The 25172-nt window shown below is 35.1% G+C and overlaps 1 protein-coding gene across 28 annotated transcripts in view; it reads right to left on the bottom strand.

Moving 5' to 3' along the window:
* RIMS2 (regulating synaptic membrane exocytosis 2) overlaps window positions 1–25172 on the bottom strand; it is a 647490-nt gene that overhangs the window by 104500 nt on the left and 517818 nt on the right. For 27 of the 28 annotated variants that reach the window (XM_049853946.1, XM_049853942.1, XM_049853937.1 and 24 more), the window contains one exon: window positions 11695–11867. In XM_049853946.1, coding sequence (XP_049709903.1) covers window positions 11695–11867 — 173 coding nt within the window. Of the gene's footprint in view, window positions 1–10588; window positions 10732–11694; window positions 11868–25172 lie in introns of those variants that run through there. The other variant, XM_049853953.1, reaches the window with a different exon arrangement.

Consider the following 25172-nt stretch of genomic DNA (forward strand, 5'->3'; position numbering starts at 1 on the left):
GAAAATGCCAATTATTTGATCTCATAGAATGATATTAACATATATCTATTAATTATATTAATTCTAAAAAATTGAATGGAATTAGTATGTCTTTGGCTATGAACTTGAACTTCCTGATAGGCTAGATAAAAAACACAAAGGGTTAGATTGTTTTTTATCAGCAAGGTGGATATATCAATTATTTAACAGAAATACTCTTATAAAATCTCAAATAACAGTTATTACACAGGCTATTCTAAAATAAAAGAATTTTTTTTATTCTAAAATAGATTAGTGGCATAAGAGAATATTCTCAAAAATGCTTTCCAGTTAATGCAAAAGTAATCTTATATAACCGTTTCTTTTAAGAACTTTCCATCAACTACATCTATTCAACATTGTACTAGAGATTCTAGCCAGGGCAATCAGGCAAAAAAAAAAAAAAAGAAAGAAAGAAATAAAAGACATTCAGATTGGAAAGGAAGAAGTAAAACTATCTTTATATGCAGATGACATGATCTCCGATGTAGACTATACTAAGGAATCAAAAAACAAAGAAACAATTAAAGCTAATAAATGAGTACAGCAAGATTATAAGATAGAAGATCAACATACAATAATCAACTGTATTTCTACACATCAGCAATAAGCAGTTCGGAAATGAAATTAAGTAAACAATTCCATTTAAAATAGTATCAACAAGAATAAATACTTAAGAAAAAATTTAACAAAAGAAGTGCAAGACTGTGCACTAGAAACTATAAAGCATTATTGAAATAAAATAAACATATATAAATAGAAAGACATTCTGTGTTCATGGATTAGAAGATTTCATATTTTTAATATGTCACTGATCTCCAAACTGATCTACAGAATCAACACAATTTCTACCAAAAGCCCAGTTGCCTTTTTTTTTCCTGCAGAAATTGACAAGCTGATATTAAAATTCATATGGAAATACAAGTGAGGCAGTAAGAGCCAAAGCATCTCAAAAAATAACAAAGTTGGGAGACTCACATTTCCCAATTTCAATATTTAATACAACACTACAGTAATCAAGACAGTATGGTACTGGTATAAGCGTAGACATATAGCTCAATGAAACAGAACTGAGAACCCATGAATAAACCCTTACACTTATGGTCAATTGATTTTTAACAAAGATGCCAAGAAAATTCAACAGGGAAATGAATAGTCTTTTAAAAAAAATTGTTCTTGGACAACTGGATAAACCAAAAAAAAAAAAAAAACCAAACCCACTGCCGTCGAGTCGATTCCAACTCATAGCGACCCTATAGAACAGAGTAGAACTGCCCCATAGAGTTTCCAAGGAACACCTGGTGGATTCGAACTGCCAACCTTTTGGTTTTCAGCCGTAGCACTTAACCACTATGCCACCAGGGTTTCCGACAACTGGATATTCACGTTTAAAAAAATGAAGTTGGAATCCTACCTCATACCATACATAAAAATTAAATCAAAATGGTAAAAAGACCTAAATATAAGAGCTAAACTTATAAATCTTAGAAGAAAACATAGGTGTAAACCTTTGTTACCTTGGATTAGGCAATGGATTCTCAGATACAACATCAAAAGCTCAAGTATCCAAAGAAAAAATGGATAAATCGGACCTGATCAAAGTTAAAAACTTTGTAATTCAAAGGACACTATAAAGAAAGTGAAGCAACAACCCACAGAATGGGAGAATATATTTGCAAATCATATTTCTGATAAGGACTAGTATCTAGAGTATATAAAGAACTCTGAGCAATAAAAAGAACCCAATTAAAAACTGACAAAAAAATGTGAACAAGCATGTCTCCACAGATATACAAATGGTCAATGGGTACATGAAAAATTCTCAACATTATTGGTTATAGGGGAAATGCAAATCAAAACCACAATGAGATACCACTTTGTACTGGCAGGGTGGGTATAACAAAAAAGATGGACAATAACAACTGTTGGCAAGGATATGGAGCAACTGGAAGCCTCACTGGATCCCTACATTGCTGGTGGGAGTGTGAAATGTATCTACTTTGGAAAACAGTTGGCAGTTCTTTAAAAAGTTAAACAGAGTTATTACATGACTCAGCAATTCCACTCTTAGGCATATTCCCAAGGTAACTGAAAACATGTCCAACAAAACTTGTACAAAAATGTTCACGGCAGCATTATTCATAATAGCAAAAACTGGAAATAATCAAAAAAGTCCATCAATTGAATAAATAAACAAAATGTGCTACACCCATGCAATGGACATTACTCAGCCATAAAGAGAAATGAAGTTATTAATACATGTTCCAACATGGATGAACCTTAAAAACATTAGTCCATGTGAATGAAGCCAGACATAAAAACCTTCTACTTCCTGTATGATTCCATTTTTATGACATGTCCAGGATAGACAAAATCCATTTAGACAAAAAGCAGATTAGTGATCACCAGGAACTGGGGAGTGGGGAGAAAGGAGAGCAACTGCTAATGGGTACAGGGAGTATTCTGGTATGATAAAAATGTTCTGGAACTAGATAATGGTAATACTTGCACCCCAACCCATCTGTCTGTTTATCATACTGCGGTGGCTTGTGTGTTGCCGTGATGCTGGAAGTTATATCACCAGTATTTCAAATACCAGCAGAGTCACCAGTGGTAGAAAGGTTTCAGAGGAGCTTCCAGACTAAGACAGATTAGGAAGAAGAACCTGGTGGCCTACTTCTGAAAAACTGGCCAGTGAAAACCTTATGAATGGCAGTGGAACACTGTCTGATATAGTGCTGGAAGATGAACCCCTTAGGTTGGAAGACACTCAAAATAGGAGTTGGAAGAGCTGCCTCCTCAAAGTAGAATTGACCTTAATGACGTGGATGGAGTGGAACTTTCAGGACCTTCATTTGCTGATGTGGCATGACTCCAAAGGAGAAGAAACAGCTAAAAACATCTGTTAATGATGGGAACATGCAATGTATGAAGCATGAATCTAGGAAAACTGGAGGTCGTCAAAAATGGAAAAGAACACATAAAGATTGATACCCTAGGCATTAATAAACTGAAATAGACTGGTATTTGCCATTTTGAATCAGACAATCATATAGCCTACTATGCTGGGAATGACAAATTGAAGAGGAATTGTGTTGCATTTATTGTCAAAAAGAACATGTCAAGATCTATCCTGAAGTACAATTCTGTCAGCCATAGGATAACATCCATATGCCTACAAGGAAGACCAGTTAATACGATTGTTATTCAAATTTATGCACCAACCACTAATGCCAAAGATAGGCAACTGGACATTTTTACCAACTTCTTCAGTCTGAAATTGATCAAACATGCAGTCAAGATGCATTGATAATTACTGGTGACTGGAATGAGAAACTTGGAAACAAAGAATGGTCGGCAGTTGGAAACTATGGCCTTGGTGATAGAAATGACCCTGGAGATAGCTTGACAGAATTTTGTAAGACCAACAACTTCTTCATTGCAAATACTTTTTTTCAACAACAAACGGTGATTATACACGTGGATCTCACCAGGTGGAAAACACAGGAATCAAATTGACTACATCTGTGGAAAGAGACAATGGAAAAGCTCAATATCATCAGTCAGAACAAGGCCAGGGGCCAACTGAGAAACAGACCATCAACTGCTCATATGCAAGTTCAAACTGAAGATGAAGAAAATGAAAACAAGTCCATGAGAACCACAGTACGACCTTGAGCATATCCTGAATTTGGAGACCATCTCAAGAATAGATTTGACGCATTGAACGTAATGACCAAAGACTAGATGCGTTTGTGGGATGATATCAAGGATATCATACATGAAGAAAGCAAAAGGTCATTAAAAAGATGGGAAAGAAAGAAAAGACCAAAATAAATGTCAGAAGAGACTCTGAAACTTGCTCTTGAACATAGACTAGATAAAGTGAATGGAAGAAATGATGGAAGTAAAAGAGTTTAACAGAAGATTTCAAAGGGCAGCTCAAGAAAAAAAAGTAAAGTATTATAATGAAATGTGCAAATACCTGGTGTTATAAAACCAAAAGGGAAGAACACGCTCGTCATTTCTCAAGCTGAAAGAACTGAGGAAAAAATTCAAGCCTCGAGTTGCAATATTGAAGCATTCTACTGGAAAATACTGAACAACACAAGAAGCATCAAAAGAAGATGGAAGGAATGCACAGAGTCATTGTACCTAAACGAACAGGTTGATGTTCAACCATTTCAGGAGGTGGCATATATGATCAAGAACCTATAGTCCTGAAGGAAGAAGTCCAAGTTGCACTGAAGGCATTGGCGAAAAACAAGGCCCCAGTAATTGATGGAATATCAGTTGAGATGTTTCAACAAATGGATGCAGCTGTGGAGATGCTCACTCATCTATGCCTCGAAGTTTGGAAGACCTGGTCAACCAACTGGAAGAGATCCATATTTGTGCCCATTCCAAAGAATGGTGATCCAACAGAATGCAGAAATTATTGAACAATATCATTAATATGACATGCAAATAGTGTCAGAAATTCAAGCTGGATTCAGAAGAGGATGTGGAACAAGGGATATCACTGCTGATGTCAGATGAGTCTTGGCTGAAGGCAGAGAACACCAGAAAGATGTCTATCTGTGTTTATTGACTACACAAAGGCACTTGACCGTGCGGATCATAACAAATTATGGATCACATTGCAAAGAATGGGAATTCCAGAACACTTAATTGGGCTCATGTAGAAACTGTACATAGATTAAGAGGCAGTAGTTGGAAGAGAAACAAGGGATACTGTATGGCTTTAAATCAGGAAACGTGTGCATCAGGGTTATGAACTTTCACTGTTCTTATTCAATCTGTATTCTGAGCAAAAAGTTGGAGAAGCTGGACTAAAGAAAGCGGCATCAGGATTTGCAGACAATTCATTTACAACCTGTCATATGGAGATGACACAACCTTGCTTGCTGAAAGTGAAGAGGACTTGAAGCACTTACTGATGAAGATCAAAAATTACAGCCTTCAGTATGGATTGCTCCTCAACATAAAGAAAATAAAAATCCTCACAATTGGACCACTAAGCAACATCGTGATAAATGGAGAAAATATTGAAGTTGTCAAGGATTTCATTTTACTTAGATCAACAATCAATGCCCATGGAAGAAGCAGCAGTCAAGAAATCAAATGACACATTGCACTGGGCAAATCTGCTGCAAAATACCTCTGTAAAGTGCTGAAAAGCAAAGATGTCACTTTGAGGACTAAGGTGTGCCTGACCCAAACTGTATTTTTAGTTGCTTCATATGCATGTGAAAGCTGGACAATGAATAAGGAAGACTGAAGAAGAACTGATGCCTTTGAATTTCAGTGCTGGCAAAGAATAATGAATATACCATAGAGTGCCAGAGGAACAAATCAGTTCGTCTTGGAAGAAACACAGCCAGAGTGCTCCTTGGAAGCGAGGATGGCAAGACTTCGTCTCACATACTTTGGACATGTTATCAGGAGGGGCCAGTCCCTGGAGAAGGACATCATGCTTGGTAAAGTAGAGGGTCAGCAAAAAGGAGGAAGACCTTTGACGAGACAGATTGACACAGTGCCTGCAACATGGGCTCAAATACAGCAACGACTGTGAGGATGTCGCAGGACCCGGCAGTGTTTCGTTCTGTTGTAGATGGGGTTGCTATGAGTCAGGACCGACTGGACGGCACGTAACACCAATAGTACTTGCACAACTTTGTACATTTTGCACAACTTTGAACTGTACATTTTACAAGAGTAAATTTTAATGTATGTGAATTATATCTCAATTTTTTAAAAAAAACCCTCTATGAAAGGAGATGGCATTATGTAAGTCTACTTCAAATAAGGCAATTCTCTTGGGGTCCGAGTTAAAACACTGTAATGTTGAAGGCTTCCAATAGCCTCGTTTAGGCATAAAGAATTAAACTATCTAAAAGAGAGAATGGATAGCATCCATACACCGCCAATATCAGAATCACTTGCGGCTCTTATTTAAAAAATGCAAATTTCCGGGCTTCACCTTAAACTTACAGAATCATAATTCTAGGATTGATTTTTAAGCAACAGCATTAAAAAAAAAAAGTTCTTAGTGGATTTTTATGCACCATCATAAAACAGAGTAGAAATTATTTGAGCTTGCAAGATTTTCAGTAGTAGAGGTCGTCCCTGACTTAGAATATATTCGGATTATGACAAATTACACTTACGACCATCTGTTTTATTTTTGGACATCTTATCATTAGTAATATGTACTACATACAATGTTGCAGTTCATAATTGGCTGATGTTATTCTCAGATGTTCACTCACAGATGTTCAAAGACCAGAATTTATAAAGATAAAAAAAAAAGATAGTGATGATAAAATGCAATAATAATGGAAATTTAAAAAAAGGGTATTTAACTTAGGTCATAACCAACTTAGAAAAGAGTTATTGGAGTGGAACCCCGTTGTAAGTCAGGGAATACCTGTATTAACTAGAAGATGGTCTTATTGAGAAATTAAAAAACAAGCAAACAAACAAAAAAGAAAATATAGGCCACCGGTAATAAATCCACAGAAGAGCAAAGTCCATCAGTATGCCCTCGGAGATGAGTTAGCACTGAAACAAACTTTTAGAAAACCAAAAACTGTCAACTAGACCAACGCAGTATTGAATACTGACCACAGAGATCTTGGAAATACCTGCTAAATGACAGAAACTTACATTGAGCTGTTTGTTTTACAGCGGTTAGTACAGAATCAATCATCTCTTGAGTTAATGATAATAAAGCCAAATTATCAGTATAACAGACGATGCTTACTTTTCTGTTTCCTGTGTACTAACTTCATCTAAGGTATTGAAGGGGAGTGTGAATCATCCATTCTTCTATTTGACAAACTAAAAAGCCCAGACAGATAGAGTGGGCAGGAACACATGGCAGAGTCAGCATGAGAATCTAGTATCTTAGATTCCTAATTCAAAATTATTTTCATGACACGCACTGCTTCCCCTTCAAAGGGGAATATGTACTACATACATAGGCATAGCATAGGCACAGGCATAAACAGGCTATATGAATCAAATTATATTGCATGGTCATGTAAATTTGTTTTCACATTTTAACTCTGATCTAAAGACTAATGAATATATCAACTGCAATGCTATTAAATATTTAACATAATTCCCGCTTGCTCTTCTGAAAATTACAAGAAATCTTTCCTAGATGATTTAGATGGCTTAAATCTCAAACTATTCATGAAAATTTGCACTGATATTATCTTTTCCTTTCACGAAAATTTCCTATATCAAGAAGAGTCACTGAAAATTATTCTATTGATCATTAAAAAAAAAACAGAAATGTAATTTCATAACATTTAGAAACATGACTGAGAACTAAGAGTTTAGAAAAAAAGGGTTTCTTTTTTTTGTTTGTTTTGTATTATGTGCCCAGAATAGGAGGAAGAATGGATGAGGAATTACCAACACAATGCTACCAACATGGTTGGTTTTGACAATACATCCACTCCTAACTTATTGACATGGTTAGGTTCCAAAGACCAGGTTGTTATGTGAAAACTGTCATTATACAACAATGGGGGATAACCACATCAGATCACAAAATATTACGTGGGACACTTAAGTCTCTCTGGATCCAAAAGGTGGAAAATGTAGGTGGGTGCTATATGTCCCATTGATCACGAAAGAGTTACTGCCAGACATACTTTGTTAATGCACAAAATAGTACATTTTTTATTATTGTCATAAATGCAAAGTATTGGATAATGAGATAGTCAACATATAAGGAGCAGGTGTACTATGCTTGTTGGTTATATCTTCCATTACTGATTTACTTAAGTACTGATTTACTTAAGTTTAGAACCCAGTTCTTAGTACAGTGCCTGAGAAGTTATCTGAATAAATACTGGTTGAATGATTTATCCTTACTTATCAGCATTTTTTTACACCAGCTTACCAGATATATTAGCTTACCAACTAACGTAAACAGATACAAATTTTGAAACATACATACACGGAGTGAGAAAAAATAACAATCTAAATAGCAACTATAGCAACAAATATATATTTGTATTTTTAAAAGTTTAGCAAATGTAATGATTAATGATATATGGACTTTTTTTACATATGAGTTTGTGAACATAAATATCTAAATGATTATTATATATAAATAATACATGAATAATGAATGCATTATTTGTTAGAATCAGGAAAAACATTATATTCAAATATTTTACAAACATTTTTGAATTTACTTGTGCATTTAGCAGACTTAGTTTAATGTGACTTATTATAACACAAACAGCATAATTCTGCATTATGCAATGAGATCTAATTACTACACTGGAAGTAGTAATTACAAGGCTTTTGTTCATTGTAGTTTTATTATGTGGAGCTCAATAGGTACAAAATATTTAAGTATTAGCATTTCTATAACTGCTTATACTCTAAAGTCAGAATAGAATTTCTTCCTGTGCAAAACTTGATTACTAGTGAAAGGCATAAAATGTCAACGGTGCATTTTAGAATAAGATTATTTCCAGTAATGTTGTATTAGCACGTATGTTGTTTTTAGCTGTTAAGCAACCTATGATTGTGTTTATCAACTACCAGAACAAAATCTTGCTGGGAACAGTCAGACATAGTTCCCTCAGAATTAGTTCTTTGGATTTATTCAAGGAAATAAAAGCAAATCCAAGATCATACATTGTGATAACTGATGAATAACACCAACATTGTGTTACAAACAACTGCACTTGATACTTCATGTCATCTTATGGAGTATGTGTTCTCTAGAGACAGCAGCATGGCTTCCTTCAATTTATAATTCCAGAAATATTATATAATTATTTAAGTTGAGTACGTGCTTTGACAAATCAGATTGCTAGGGATATACCACCTTTCCCTTCCGCCTATAAAATAAAGTGCTCATTTATTGAAGAAAATGATGAAGAAAGTAATATTCAAATACAAGGAGCTTAAGGTTATATCTTTTCCAAACCACTGCCCTCCAAGCCAGATAGGCCAGTATGGGTTTTTCGCTCCAGGCAAACACCAGTGGGCTCAGGTGTTCTTATCTATACAGTATATAGAGAAGAAAACACACTAGAGATACACATTTTCCCCTGCTTTGGGAAGAAAGAAAACTGTCTCTTTCCAAGGAAATATCAGAAAGCTTTTCTCCGTGAATTAATGATGGAATGATCCTAGGCCCCCGAAATCAGAAAAATGGTCATCTTTTTAATAAGCCAATGTAATTATTAAAAAATTAGATAAATAATGAAGACAGACTTAAAATTACTGGTTTATACTCAAATCACAAAGTAGGCCTAACTGAAGATTCATTCTTAGTTTAGTGCCTAACCATTATACAGCAACTTTCACAGGTCACAGACATAGTTAAATATACCAATCCGAGGAGGAAAACTGAATTGTCATAGACTAAACTATTTTGTTATTGACTAAACTAACTGTATCCAAGGAATAAACGTCAGCCCCAATTATCTTTCTCATTAATTATGATTAAAGCACAAATTGAGATTGGGTTTTGATATAACAAAGTAAAACTTGGCTCACAATATGGTGTTGCTTATCAAGCAGATTTTGTACTAACACAATGTCAAATTCTAGACTGCTAGAAAACTCAATTCCTCCAAAATGTAGATGATTTGCAATTCTCAGTCTTAGATAGATGTAATTAAACCAACACACCCTTTGAAGCAAAAGGATTACATACTTGTGTTGATTTGACTTTTAGTATAACACTGTAAAACTAGCTTTATTCTTACTTTATGCCTTATGCTATGAAAATAAAAGCATGTAGCTGTTTTTATGCCTCGGTGGTTGGGTTTTTTGGCCTGCCTTTATCTCCTTTTTTTATCTCCTGTTCCAAGTTGCTTCTCTGGCACCTCTCTAGCTGGAATGAATTTCTAAGAGGATCCTAATCCAACACATTTGCTTTCTAATAAGCCCTGGGGCGTCTATCTTTTCAGAGAACCAAAGAACACTATTTCTGCTTTGTAATCTTCCTCAGGTCTGTAACTGCACCATAATCCACCAGAAAACTATGAAAAGGAAAAGAAGCAGAGACTGAATAATGCTTACTTTTTGCTACCTATTTTGTCACTCATTTTTGAAGCTCATTCCCAGCATATAATATTTCTTATTAACTAGGCTCAATTTTTTCTGACTCCTCAGAACCTCATTTTAAAGGTTTTGTCCTCTTTCCCTCTGAAGCAGTGTTTACTACTGGTAAAAATTTGCAAGTTTGTCTTTTCATTCAGATATTTAGACCATATTCCTCTACAAATGGGGAAGATATACAGTCATTCATGTTAAAGTGAAATTTAAATTTGACTCACTAATCATTAAGAACTCGTAAACCAAATAAATCAGACTCTCAGAGCTAGTGGATACAGATTAATGACTACTGTTTAATAAATCAATATGCTTGATAATAATTTACCAATACATTAATAGGTTGTATTAGAAGCTAAGTAGATGAAACACAAGAAAAATAAACCAAATATAAATGGCAAAGTCATTTTTAAGAGTAGGAAAAGGACTATTTACTAATGGGAAATGTCTACATAAATAAGCAATATTTTACCTGGTATCATCTTGTGAGAATCGCCTTTGCAAATCCTCTTTATTCCACTGTTCTTTTTCTTTCCCTTGCTCAGGTATGTCTTGTGTTTTTTCCTCGTCTCCTGATTCTTTGTTTTTCTCCTTATTACAGGTTTTTGTAATCTCCTTCCCTTTCCCATTCTCATGAATTCTTTCTTCCTTTACCTCTTCCTCCTTATGAACTATCTCTTCATGCTTATCCCCTTCTTCCCCTCCCTCTTCTATTCCCTTTGGTCTTTTGAAAGCAACACAAACCGAAGGCATGCAAATAAACACAAAAAGAAAAAAAGGAAATAAAATCAAGAAAGGAATGAGTAAGAAATTGAACAGAAAGTAAGGAAAAACTATTAAAACTTAACTAAAAGGTACATCTTTTAAAAATTGAAAATTTTTTTCAGTGTACATCAGAGTAGCACTGTGTCAAAATTGTTTTTAAATAATATTTTTCCTTTATGACCTTTCACAGAAACAACGGGAAAGACTGTGTCCTCTCCATTCTAGATATGTTTAACCCAATAGGAGTAAAAAAGTTAATTAGCTCAGGTGCCCATAAACATATAGGTTAGGTGAGAAATTCAAGTTATACTAACATATATTTCATTTATAAATTTCCTTGAAAAGCTGAGACTTCTTCCATGCATTTATAAAAACTTTAGGAGGATGGGAGAGTATCCTATTAAAAAGGTAATAGCCTCATGTTTTCGGAATCTTTTAAATTATATTCAGCAAAAAAAAAAAAACCTCCCAAAATATTACTTTTCTATTTGTCTTCACTTAAGCACCACTTTAATTTTAAGCTCAGTAAAAATATATTAATAACAACATTATTTTTAATTCGAACATAAAAAAACTGATATATTTCAAATAATCTAGTAAGTAGAACTGTTATCAGTTCCATAAATTTTTTTCTGTGCAAGAAATTTAAAATATACCCCCAGAATACAATGAAAAGTAATGTATACAGAGTTCTTACTGCCTCAATGATATATTAACCTTTTAGGAAAAAAGGATTTGTGGTTGTACAAAGGAAAAATAAAGACTTTCTAAAATCTATTTAGAAGACATTTTTGCTAACGTCCCCTTACTCACCTGATTTTCTTGTTTCCTCTTGGTCGTTCTGATTGGACAGACATGTAGCTTGCGCTGCTGAAACGAGAAGCACTACTAGTTCTTGAAACCGCAGATATATCACTTACATCACTGTCCGAAGATTTAGTGGAAATATTATCTGCCCCTCTATGAGGATCCCATCCTGATCGATACTGTTAACACAGATTGACAAATATGCACAAGGTGTCAGTATTACCACGCAAAGCAGTTATTAGCTTTCTCCAATTTCAGCACTTTAATTGTCCACAGAGGATACTGCAAAACCCCACTCAGTTGCATAGAAAACAAAAGTGAATGGCAATTATCCTAAAAGAAAAGTTCAATTTATATGAATCCCTTGTTTTTAGCAAAGGCAATTAGAACATTGTCACCACACCCCAATGAGGACCATTAAAATAGTTTCAGAACAGCAATGGCCTCAGGAAAGAGCATTTAGGTAAAATCTGGGAAATAAACATTTGGCTTGATATTAGGAAGTAAAAATTTTTATATCTGAATAAAATTGGAAAAAAAGAGTATTAAAAAGTTGTAACTTATAACAACCAATTCTAGTAGCCATCAAAGTTTTTCTTTCATCCATTATGCTTCACTGAAAACCTGGAGATAATAAAAAAAAAATCTAATTATTAAAACACTAACTCTTTTAGAAATGTCAAGAGAAAAGACAGAAGTTTAATTTTAAATGATTGCTGGAATTTTGATGAGTCCTAGAAATACTAGAAAAAGTCATTATTATTTACAATAGTTGAAACTTCCTGGAATTAAAATAATTAGATAGTTATCTGGCACAGCCAGGGTGTAGGATGTTCTGGGTATTCAAATATTCTGGTAAATCGAAAACCATCATAAATACTTTATGTTAATAACCTATTCTCATAAAATACATTTAATGTAAAAACTAATGGACAAAATTTTCTTTTATTTTTGAGAACAAAAGGTAACTAGGAGTCAGCATGTTGGGATGTAAAAAGTACAGACTTTGGAATCTGGAAAACCTAGGTTTAAGCAAAATCCTTACCAGCTGTGTAAACCTGAGCAAATTATTTAACCTTCGAGAGCCTGTTTAAAAGATAATAACAATAATATCTTCCTTGCAGGATTGTTTTGAAAATTAGAAATAATACATGTTAAGTGCACAATATTGTATCTGGCACAATGTAAATGTAACCATTATTATGTCCAGTGGTATAACAGTATTCTTACTAATATCAAATATGGTTATTATTAGGTTAAGAGAATATCTGTTAGATATTTTCTTTCTGTACATTTCAAACACAGTGCTGAAACACCCTAATCTGATCAAATTTGCAGTGGAGACTTTTCTAATCATAAAAAAAAAACTAATCATACATACTGGCAAATTTCACAAAGCCTTAGAAAAATGATTATCTTATATAAATAATTTACTGTAATTTCAAGATTCATTATCTAATTAAAAATCTCCTATAAATAACAATTCACTGCAAATATTAGATATAAACATTTTGGCCATGATAAATTGAATGAATGGCAACAGGGTATAGTATAAACTTTAGATTAGACTTAAATAATGCTTTTTTCCCCGGGTCTTCCAGTATCTGGCCACATATTTTTGAGTCAGTTAATAACTGATCCTTTTCTTCCAATGTAAAATAAAAGGATTATTTCTAAGGTTCCCTAAAGTTTTAATAGTCAAACTTATTAGCCTAGAAATATACACTCATATTAGGTGAGAAATTGGCTTTTGTAGTCCTCTTTAAATTTCCATATTATTGGATAAAATTTCAATTATCAAAATGAATACAAATTAATTCTTCAAAAAATTGCTGCCTTTTCCCAGATAATATCTGTGTAAACAGTGCTGTTGTGTTTGATTTTAAAAGGAAGATTACTTACTTATAGTAATTTTATTTGGAAGAAAATTCAGCTCATTTCATTCTTTTTCTGAACTAATTTTGTTTTAAAATACCAAAAGTAATTTACTTTAAACAAGAATATCTTCAGCCTTTGCCTAGAACAGCATTTCAATGGGTGTATCCAACATTATATATGTTAATTATCTATGCATATATATATAATGTATTATATATGTTTTCACTAAATTTATTAAAAGTGAATTTGATATCAAGTTAAGACATATATGAAAGTCTTTTCTCTATATATTGTTTGGAGATTTAATTTATATGAAAAAAATCAAAGTTTTAGAAGCTATAAAATTATTTCAGTAGATACTGTACTACATTTGGGAGATTTTATTGTTATCATCTTTGTAATTAAAAAAGAAGCACTCTGCTATTTTATCATTTAAAATAATTAATAATTGAATAGAAAAAGTTTAAGTATTATATTTTTTTCTTTCCTTTTGTTCATGGGACTATTATATCATCTAAATTCAAATGAAAAACCAAAAGCTTTAATCCTAGGGGGCAGCAGAGGTAATAATTGTGAGCAGACGCTCTGGAGTGAGGCTGCATAACGGGTCTGAATCCTGGCTACACAGATTATTAGGTTTGTGATCTTGAGCTAGTTAAAGTTTCTCTAAATCCTGGTTATTCATCTGCTAAACTGTGGATAACAATGGTACCCTTCTCCTAGGTTTGCTGCGAGGATTAAACACGATAATGCACGTAAAGCACTAGGCACAATATTTGACACATAACAAGTGTTTAATAAATGACAGATGATGACAATGATGATGATGATGTAGTAGCTGAATACTGGCTTACTATCAATTCTGGTAATATCTTTACCTAAAAAAATATCAGGTAGAAATACCAGAAATAAATATTTTAAGACTGTACTAAACTACAATAAAAACACAACTTTTTCCAAATGTATCCAAGAGATTTGTTTCAAAAAACATGTTTACAAAGTAAACTTAAAATACTAGACCAAATTTTACTACTGACTTTGAGTACATCCTCAGGCCTCACCTTCCCCATTTGACCAGGTTCACCCACATCCCACCCGCTTGCAGAACTACTGATTTCCCGACTGCAGTTTAACGAATAGCTTTAGCTCAGCAGGAAATATACATGACACTTCTTGGCTGAGGCTGAATATGCCTCATTTTTAACTGACTCTGGTACCTTATCCTGATATCCATATCTGCCTGGTACATGTGTATCCCATGCCTCTGCATATGGTTTTTGTCCCATTTGCTTTGCCTTCATCTCTGGATCCTAACTACTTACTTGAATCCTTACTTAATTAGGATTCTGGCTTGTCTGCTCTAGTCTTTGTCTTTTAGCTGTCATGATTTTTGAACCTTTTGCTATGATTTATATGTACATACAGGATAGCCTAAGGCTTAACATTTTCTTTGATTTTTCAAGCACGTACAGCCGTGGTAGGCCCTGCAGGTGTCTTTGGCTGAGATCTTCCAGGTGATCTCCTCTGCTGAGATGAAACTTCAGAAAAGCAACGTTTAAGGAAAGATAAGTTTCCCCATACTATAGCTTTATACCTTTTATGTAATTCTCACATGCTATCTCTTGTTACATGTGGTGTGCATGTGTACTTGTGTGTAATCTCAAAACCTCCATTGGAATATAAACTACTGAGGGTCAGGACAACATCTTCCTCATTTTGTGTATCTTTTAGTACCTAAAAGCCTTAATTACTCTGAGGTTTAGACTTCTCACCAGTAAAAAAATTATAATTCCCCTTTTCAAGATTAGGGAAATACTATATGCAAAATACCCCCAAATCCCAAAGAACATATAGTTGCTGTTCAATCCCAGGGCCCAAAGCAGAAGCTCATTAAAAACACTGTAAGACTAGTTTATACAATGAAGGATTAGAAATTAGTTCTAAGTTCTAGTTTGATGCTGCTGCTGCTATCCACTCAAGGCTTGCACCAAATGCTTTTCTCTGCTGACCTTTGCCTTTGGGATATAGCTCAGGCTTCCATTACAAACAGACACACAATAAAGAAAGGGAGAAATTCGGAAAGTGAGAAAAATATTTTTATAATTAAAACGTCAGAAGAATGTATTTTCAATTTATTTAGAATATAACATATTTACATGTATAATTCACGGAAAACAGAAATCTAAGTAATAAATGACCTAATACTATGTTTTATGTTTAAGATGGCTAAATGTATTTTTGCTTTGCCTAAGGTAAAACAGGAGGCCTAGTGGTGCAGCGCTTAAGTGCTCAACTGCTAACTGAAAGGTCAGCAGTTTGCAGGAGAAAGACATAGTAGGCTCCTTGTGTAAAGATTACAGCCTTGGAAACCTTATGGGGCAGTTCTACTCTGTCCTGTACGGTCACCATGAGTCAGAATTGACTTGACGGCAACAGGTTTTTGCTTTTAAGGTACCACAATATGTTTTAACTGAGAAAGAAGCAGCTAAATTAATATTATACCAAGGTAAAGAGCTCTGAATGTAAATAAATTCATTTACTTCAAAAATGGTCACTTTACAATAGACAATGTTTTAAATAATTACAGACAGATGAACAGTAAGTTATATGCACATCATTCTCTTTAATGGAACAAAAGCAAAGACGATCCATTGCACAGGATTACATGATCTCAGGTGAGAAACACACTCTAGGAGCCCCGGTGGCATAGCGGTTAAGAGCTTGGCTCATAACCAAAAGGTCCGCAGTTTGAATCCACCAGCCACTCCTTGGAAACCCTACAAGGGCAGTTCTACTCTGTCATGACAAGGTCACTATGCATTGGAACCGACTTGATGGCAACAGGGTTGTTCTTTTGGTTTTAACTGGGGCTCATTATATCTTGGAAGACAGTGAAGATGCTTTTCCCGAAAACATTTTGATGTTTTGTACACTACTACTAAGTGGATCATAAGCCAGAAAAATTTACAGGAAATGATTATTCTTCAGGATGTTCAAGACTCTAAAGACTTCCTAAGTGGCCTCTAAAAGTTAATGTTAATGTTCTCTCTATGCATCTTGCACTGGTGGAAAGTAACAATGTGACTGCAAAGCTCTACTGCGAAGGTTATTATTAAAACTCTAGGACAACATGCTTGAGAAAAAAAAGATTCAAATTTCCTAAATAAAATTTTCGTTTTTCTGAATAATCCTCATTTCAAGTTCTTAGGTTAGGTAACTTCCTGGCTTTGATTTCTCTACAGCATCTCAGTAACTTTGGTTGTTTGAACTTTGTACGTGAACTTCTCAGACAAAAGATGGGGGTAGAATTAAGAGAGTTCCTTTAAACATTGCTTGTCTTCAGTTTAATAAATCTCAGTAGAAAACTGCAATTTGTGGCATAGAACTCTAGTTCTGGTAATTGGCTGTCGCAAAATACTAGGTAGTAAGAAAGCCCAGTTTCGAAGAACAAAAAGAATAAAAGCAAGCTTTTTGCCATCAAGAAATGCTTGGAGGAATATTTATGCCTTTTTAGAAAGGAAACTCAAAGATCGCAAGAAAGGAAAAAATTAGGGCAAACATAATCTTGGAAGAGAAAGGGGAGGTGAAGTTCAGGGCAGGGTTCTTGACATCAGTTTGGGGGTATGGTGGAGGGGACTAGAGCTTAACAGAGAGCACCCTGGCAATGCAGTCAGTCAATAATCATGGGAGCAAGAAAGTGCTCTCATTTTCCACAAACTATTTTTTTTTATTTCAGATTGAAATTCAGAGTAGTGTTTGCCCTTTAATAGTACAATTGCAAGCACTCTTTTTGAGGAGTTACTTCCAGATGATTTTCTCTTCTGTCCTAAAAAAAAGGCTTTTATCAGTGCCTGATTTGAATACTGCACTGTTCAAAAATGTGTTTGCCAGAGATAAGTTTGTTTAGATAGGGCTCCTAAAGAGGGTACTATATGATAATGATCTAAATGTGGGAACAAGATGGTGAGAAAAGGCCACAGAAACTTGAGGGCTTATTTAAGATTTAGTCATTGAAACAATATTCTGCAAGTGGAAACCCAGTTTGACAGATTTCTAGAAGATACAGAGCTGAAGGACAAGCATTCTGGAGTAAAGTAGAAGCCTAATGAATATCACTGTCCATCTGGAAAGGAGTCAAGAAGCTAAAATTTTCCCTGGAGTGTGAGGCATTGAGTGTTCTTTTGGCCTGATGGCATTTACAGTTTGGTATAGTAATAAAACTTGGGAGAGATTTATTATTTGACCACTCTGTGACAGGGACTATTCTAAACAATGTATGTGAATCTGAGACCTTAGGAGTTGGCCTTTGTGACAGAGTTAGAGGGAAGGGCTGCCAGGTGGGGTGAGCCATGGTTCAATATCCTTTCCATAAAAGTCTAGTCATGCCCCAAGGTACAGTTTAGATGCCACCTCCTCTGTCAAGTTTTCCTTAATGCCTTCCAGAAGAATTAATCACTGCCTTCTGGCTGTTCCTAACCTACTTTAGTCTGGTCTTATAGTTTTATCATATGGTATCACGTGGTATCTGTCTACGTATCTATTTACCCTGCTAGATTATAAACTCCCTAAGGATAATGACACTTACTCACCCTAATATTTTTACTATCTAAATCAGTGCTGGGCATGTAGTAGGAACTCAATGAATGTCTAATGAATCAAAATGAATGGACTGTTTGAGTTTTACCTGGGCTATATACTGGAGTAGTACCTGTATTAATTATCTAACTGGAGCTGTATATACTGTAATAGTAGCTAACCAGAATTCAGTCACCTACTCACTTTAGCCTCTATGGTGAGCATAGGCAGTGATATGCTGGCAAATGTTAACTACTCTCTGAGAAAAAATGCGCTAATTTGCAGCATTTACTGGCTTCCATGGAATAAACACTGCTCCCACAGCTGATTTCAAGTTACCAAGTGGTCACTGAGTGCAGAGCTGGGTACATCGCTGTGCATGTGGTTTAGAAATCCCTGCATTGTTTGTAGGACTCGCTAGGACTCTTTGGGAAGCACTGAGTAAGGGACAGTAGTATATATCTGTAAGCAACTCACAGGGGAAATGTTCTTAAACATGGAACAGAAAGAATAGCTTGAGGCAAAAAGCCACAAAGACAGTGTAGCCCTTAGCTTTAGCTAAGACTTACTAAAGAGCCGTCTCTCGGTCTGAAGGAAATTTATAAATAATTTCCCCTGGAGAATTTGTAGAGGAAGAATTCCTGCTGGTGGTTAGTTACGACTTTCCCAAAGACTTGGCTCTGTGCGAATTCCATTAGTAAATCAGCTGTTCCTTAAGAAACACCATCCTTTATTTACTTCCACTGATTCCTCATCATTTTCAGAGATGAAAATGCCAGTTTTGTAATGAAAGCCCAGATTTAGAGATCTTCGGTAGTTGCAGAGCTTACGCTTTTGCCCTCACCAAATGCATTTATCACTTTCTCAAAGTCTATAACTCTTCACCCATTCTCATCTGCTGTTTACTGAAACTGTTCTAAAAAAATCACCAATAACATTCTAACTTACTAGTCAGTGGTGTCTTTCTTTCTTGATTTTATGATTGATTACATCTGATATTGTTGAAATTCTCTCTCGAAACTTTTCCACAATGGCTTCTCCCCTACCCTCTGACTTTTCCTTCTTAATCTCCTTTGATGGTTTCTCTTTCTCTAACTTGATTTTAAATTATATTTTCTCAAAGTTTCAAACTTTAGCCCTTTTTTTCCCACTACACATATTCTTCCAGGGTGAGCTAATCAATTTCTCTGCCTTTAACTCTACTGAATAAGTAAGAAATCTTTACCTGCTGCTCGAGCCCTCCTCCCAAGCTTCAGTGCTGCATTAGGTGTGACCAGGGCATCTTTCATATGCAGTCTTGCAGGCACATCAAATTCAACATGGCCAAAACTTAGTTTATTCTTTTTTACCCTGGACCAGTTATTCTTTTATCTCCTATATCATTTGCCTATTTAATAGGCTCAATATTCAAATAAGCATGAAATCTAAAAAACTTTGTGTTATCTTTGACTCTTCATCCGCTATATTGCATATGTAATCAGTTAAGAAATATTACTTGTACTTACTTTATGGAACCAAATGTTACATTGCTATTTAGCTGTTTAGGGCTTATGAATGGGCCCTTTGTCTTTTGGTAATTATAACATTTTTCACCTATTCCTTTGTGGCAGTTGCTGCTGAATGCCTACCCAATATTCCTTCTTTCCTTTTGTTTTTAACTAAAAGAATCCAGATTTATTTGGGGGGTTTAAATAGAATCTCTGGGTGGTGCAAAAAGCTAACGTGCTCTGCTGCTAACTGAAAGGTTGGAGGTTTGAGCCCACCCAGAGGTGCCTGGGAAGAAAGGTTTGAAATATTAGCCATTGAAAACCCTAAGGAGCACAGTTTTACTCTGACACACGTGGGGTTGCCATGAGTTGGAATTGACAGCAACTGTTTTTTAAGAAATGAAACGACTTTATTTTTCAGGCCCCTCTGTATCTAGGATGATCATGTGACTTGAGTTTGGCTTCTGAGATGTAAGCAGGAATCTACCGGGTGGGGTTTTGGGAATGCTACTACTTTCCTGCCACCATGCTTCTGTCAGTTTGGCGTACTGTGGTAGCTTGTGTGCTGCTGTGATATTGGAAGCTGTGCCACTGGTATTTCAAACGTCAGCAGGGTCACCTGTGGTGGACAGGTTTTGGCAGAGCTTTCAGACTAAGACAGACTAGGAAGAAAGGCCTGGCAATCTACTTCTGAAAAAAATTGGCCAGTAAAAACCCTACGTCTGATATAGTGCTGGAAGGTGAGCCCCATCAGGTTGAAAGACCCTCAAAATACAACTGGGGAAGAGCTGCCTCCACAATCAATGCCCATGGAAGCGGCAGTCAAAAAATCAAACAATGCACTATATTGGACAATTCTGCTGCAAAAGACCTCTTTAAAGCATTGAAAAGCAGAGATGTCACTTCGAGTACTAACGTGTGCCTGACCAAAGCCATAATATTTTCAATTGCCTCATATGCATTTGGTGAAGAATACTGAATACATCATGGACTGCCAGAAGAATGAACAAGCCTGTCTTGGAAGTATAGCCAGAGTGCTCCTTGGAAGCGAGGACGGTGAGACTTCATCTCACATACTTTGGACATGTTATCAGCAGGAACCAGTCCATGGAAAGGATAGCATGCTTGGTAAGGTAGAGGGTCAGGGAAAAAGAGGAAGACCTTTGGCAAGATGGATTGACACAGTGGCTGCAACAATAGGCTCAAACAGCAACCATCGTGAGGATGATGCAGGACTGGGCAGTGTTTCATTCTGTTGTACATGGGGTCGCTATGAGTCATAGCCAACTCAGTGTTACTTTCCTAATAACAAGGGGTTGACAAAGCTGGTACAGCTATTTGCCTTTCCTCTTCCCTTTTTGTCTGGAGTTTAAACATGAGCTTGTGGTGCAGTAGCTATTCTGTGAAAATGGCTATCACAAATCAGTCTTTTTGTCAGATAGGGGAGGAGAGAGTCAGAGGGTGCTTGGCTGCTTAAGCAGTAATACCAACCCGGGGCTGCTGTTTGGAGTTGTGTAGGGGAAAAAAAATCCCTTATTTACGATCTTGTCAGGTTTTTGTTATGGACAGCTGAATGTAAATCTGACTACTCTTCCTGTTCGGTGTCAGAAATAGATATTTTCTGACCTAATGGTATAAAGGCATATTACTATGATGAAAATCATAATGCAATCATCTAAATTTGATGATAGAGGCAGTGTATCATCGAAATCCAAGGGAATTAGAGTTGAAAAATCTGGGTATGTAACTGCTTTCCTACTGTTCTTAGTTGCTGTCCATTTCAACTCAAGGAAACGCCACATGTTACAGAGTAGAACTGCTCCATGTGGTTTTGTTTTTTGGCTAAAATCGTAATGGAAGAAGATCACCAGGCCTTTTCTTCTGTGATACAGCTGGGTGGCTTTGAACCACCAACCTTAAGTTTAGCAGTTGAGAACAAACCGTTTGCACCACCTAGTAGTCATGTAATCTTTGGCAATTTATAGTGCGTTTTGTTTCACCCATCAAAATGGAGTTCAACTGTAAGTTTTTTTTTTTTTTTGGAAATACCCTATGTCATGTGTTATAATAAATAATAAAAATAACTACCATTATTGGCCACTCCCATGTGCAAGGCAGAGTGCTATACCCTTTTACATAATTTCCACCTCCTGACGTTATCACCAGTCAAAAATTCCTTCTCTCACATGAAATATATTTCAAAATTAGCTACATTATTTCTAGACTGGTATATCATGTTATTTAACAAACTTTAAAACTGCTGAAACAGAAATACTAAAAATTTCAATGTTTGGTAAAACATTAGTAGATTTATTTTCCTAATAAATAATGTTATCCTTTTTTTTTCCAGTTGAAGAAAAATTGTAACTAATTTTGGTGCTCATGAACAAAACTATTATACAATAAAATTACAGGTATGTTCAAGGTATAAATAGCCAAAGTTAAACTGAAATTATAGACAAAGGTGATTCCATATTGCCCTAATAATTGACTGACTAAAGGTTTTGACTTGTCTTTTCCAACTTTGCTATCAGTTATTTTGCATAAAGTAATTATTGGTGTAATACATATGAATTTATTCTCTAAATCATAATGATTATGCCATAAGTTAATAAAAAATATAAGTACGTTCATTCATTTGTGAAAATACATCTAGTAGATGGTCTGACATTAATTAGACTTTCTGGAATCAATAAATGAAATAACATTAGAATTGAAGGAAGTGAAATAGAAAAATCTAGTTTGAATCTAATTTTACAAATTAGGATATAAGATTAAATGATTTTCTTAATGATAAAAAAAAAAAAACTGCCTAAAAGCCAGGCATTAACAGCATCCCCACTACTGTCTAGTCAATTCCAACTCATATGGGGACCCTACAGGACAGAGGAGAACTGCCGCACAGGCTTTCCAAGGAGCAGTGGTGGACCTTAGCTGCTAACCTTTTGGTTAGCAGCTGAATGCTTAACCATAGCTCCACCAGGGCTCCATTAGTGATCTTTTAAATGGGGCCTCCAAAATAGCATACATTTGTGTAGCAACTTTATAGATTACAAACTTCCCTCAATTTGTAGATAGAAAAAAAAAAAAAAGTTGGATTGTGGAGAATTATTGGGCAATTTATCCAAAACGTTATTCATGTAAGTGGTAGAATCAAAATTAGAACCTGAATCTTCTACTTTCTCAGTATTCTTCCTGTTGTAATTAACTTCTCACAGAAATCAATAATCATGTGTCCATTAGAAAAGTTGCTTTAGAGTCTATGAAACAACCTCCTCCTGAAGAAACATTTTTTCTTGAAGATTATATTTTCTCATTGTTATACTGGCACAAAATACTTAATATTCACCTTCCCTAGGATCCTTTTCCAAACATATCTCACCCTGCCATTATAGCTTCCTCTCAGCGTGTATGTCCACTCATTAAAAAAAAAATCCACTGATTGCTTATTACGGACAAAGCACAGTGCCTGTCACTAGAGAGTACGTAAGGATGATTTCAACATAGTCCTCATTCTCAAGAAGTGTATCATTTAAAGTATAAGAAATAAGTAGATGAATGAGACAAAATATATGTATTTTATGAGGTTAAAAATGCCATGGTTGGTTGAGAAGGTAAATATGTTTTCACGTATGTGTTGTTTTTAATATTTTTATATTTGTATTTTTATATGTCCACACTTAATCCTGTTGGATCATATGTAACTTGAATTGTAAAGAAATGCTTACACATTTCATTATATTTTCTTCCTTTCTTATTTCCCATATCTATCCTGATTCTATAAAGAAAGACTTCTCTCCTTTCTGTGGTCTAGGTCATTCATCCCCAGCAGGGTATTCTAGCTGTTAGCAATAGTTGCTACCCTGGAGACTTGATGAAAACAATGACAAATATATGAACTTCTTTTTTTTCTGGAGCTAAAAGGAAAGCTGTTTCCCCTGTGTATTTGTAGGCAATATACAGGGAGAAATTATGCTCTTGGCAATGGCAGCTATTGTCCATAGACTGACCCTTTTAGCAGCAGGCAGCTGGATGCAATTTATTCAAAGTTCTTTCTTTTGTCAGCTTTTAGCAATGTTATATTTACTATGAAGGAAGAAATTACAATTTCCTCTTAATTTTATACTATTCTGTAACATATAAGTTGCTGTCTTAATTCTCTCAAACGACTTCCTTATAATAAAATTAAAAAAAAAAAAACTATTTTTGTATTTCTTGGCCTGAAATGTGGTTATACAGTCAAAAAAAGAAAAAAAAATAGGAATTAGCAATTCACAAACATGTAAAGAAAAAAGACCCATGCTTGAATGTTAGCATAAGATTACGCATTTAAATTGATCTTATGGCTAAAGAAACAATCTTAAAAATGAACTTGCAAACATGCACACAAAATTATTTTATCTTCTAGAATGTAAGAAGGTAGCTGGCGAAAATGGGAAGAAACAAAAGGAAATCAAGAAGTTCAAAATAGAGTAACTAGTTAGTTGCCTAAGAATCCCTATTAATACATATTATAATCATATGTGCATTCGAACTGCATTAAAGTGTTAATTTAGAAGAACATTAACTGCTTTACAGAGTTGTTAAGGAAAAGGGGTACCCAGAGTTAGAAACTTTTAGAAATTAAAGATTCATCACAGATAAATATTTTAAATCTCTAAAACTTCATTAAAATCATTTACCATTAAGTTTTTAATTGTACATCTTTACATAAAACGATGTAGATCTTATACATAAAGGTATAGCTGTACCTATGAGACAAGGAAGAAATGAATACTTGTTGCCTCCATCTGCTAAAACATACAGGAAATTCTCCTCTGGCTCAGAGCTTGAGGATGATTACATACATTTCTGAATTAAAGTTGAAGTACATCCAGCTTGCTAGGGAGTAAAAGTGATAAAAATAATTTTGCATAGAAAAATATTTGACTAGACTGGTAAAAATAGGAGCCCTGGTGGAGCAGTGGTTAATGTGCTCAGATGCTAAGGTGAGCAGTTCAAACCCACCAGTTGCTCTCGCGGAGAAAGATGTGGCCGTCTGCTTCCATAAAGATTTAAAACCTTGCAAACTCTATGGGGCAGTTCTACTTTGTCCTACAGGGCGGCTATGAGTCAGAATCAAGTTGACAGCAGTGGGTTTGGTTTGGTTTTGCTAAAAATAGGAGAACTTGAATCAATGTTTAAGCTTTGAGAAATATCGTAATTTTTCCATCTTTCCCCCTGAACTGTTTTAGTATTACCTTTAAGATACACTTATCTATCTCTAGTAGATTGTTGAAGCCAACAGATATACGCATGAACCTCCAAGGGCTTTGGTAGGAACAAGCTATCTGTTAGAAACAGTGATTCTTCTTTTTCTCCTTCTTCCCTGTCACCATCATCATCATCATCATCATCATATCACAGTTAACATTTATTGATTGCCTTATTATGTGCCAAACTTTGTTCTAAGAGCATATAAATAGACTTAATTCTGATAACAATCCTATGAACCAGGTACTATTATTAGCACCATCATACAGAATAAGAAATCAAGACACAGGA

This window comes from Elephas maximus, chromosome 15 (assembly GCF_024166365.1).
Source record: "Elephas maximus indicus isolate mEleMax1 chromosome 15, mEleMax1 primary haplotype, whole genome shotgun sequence".
Lineage (NCBI taxonomy): Eukaryota > Metazoa > Chordata > Mammalia > Proboscidea > Elephantidae > Elephas > Elephas maximus.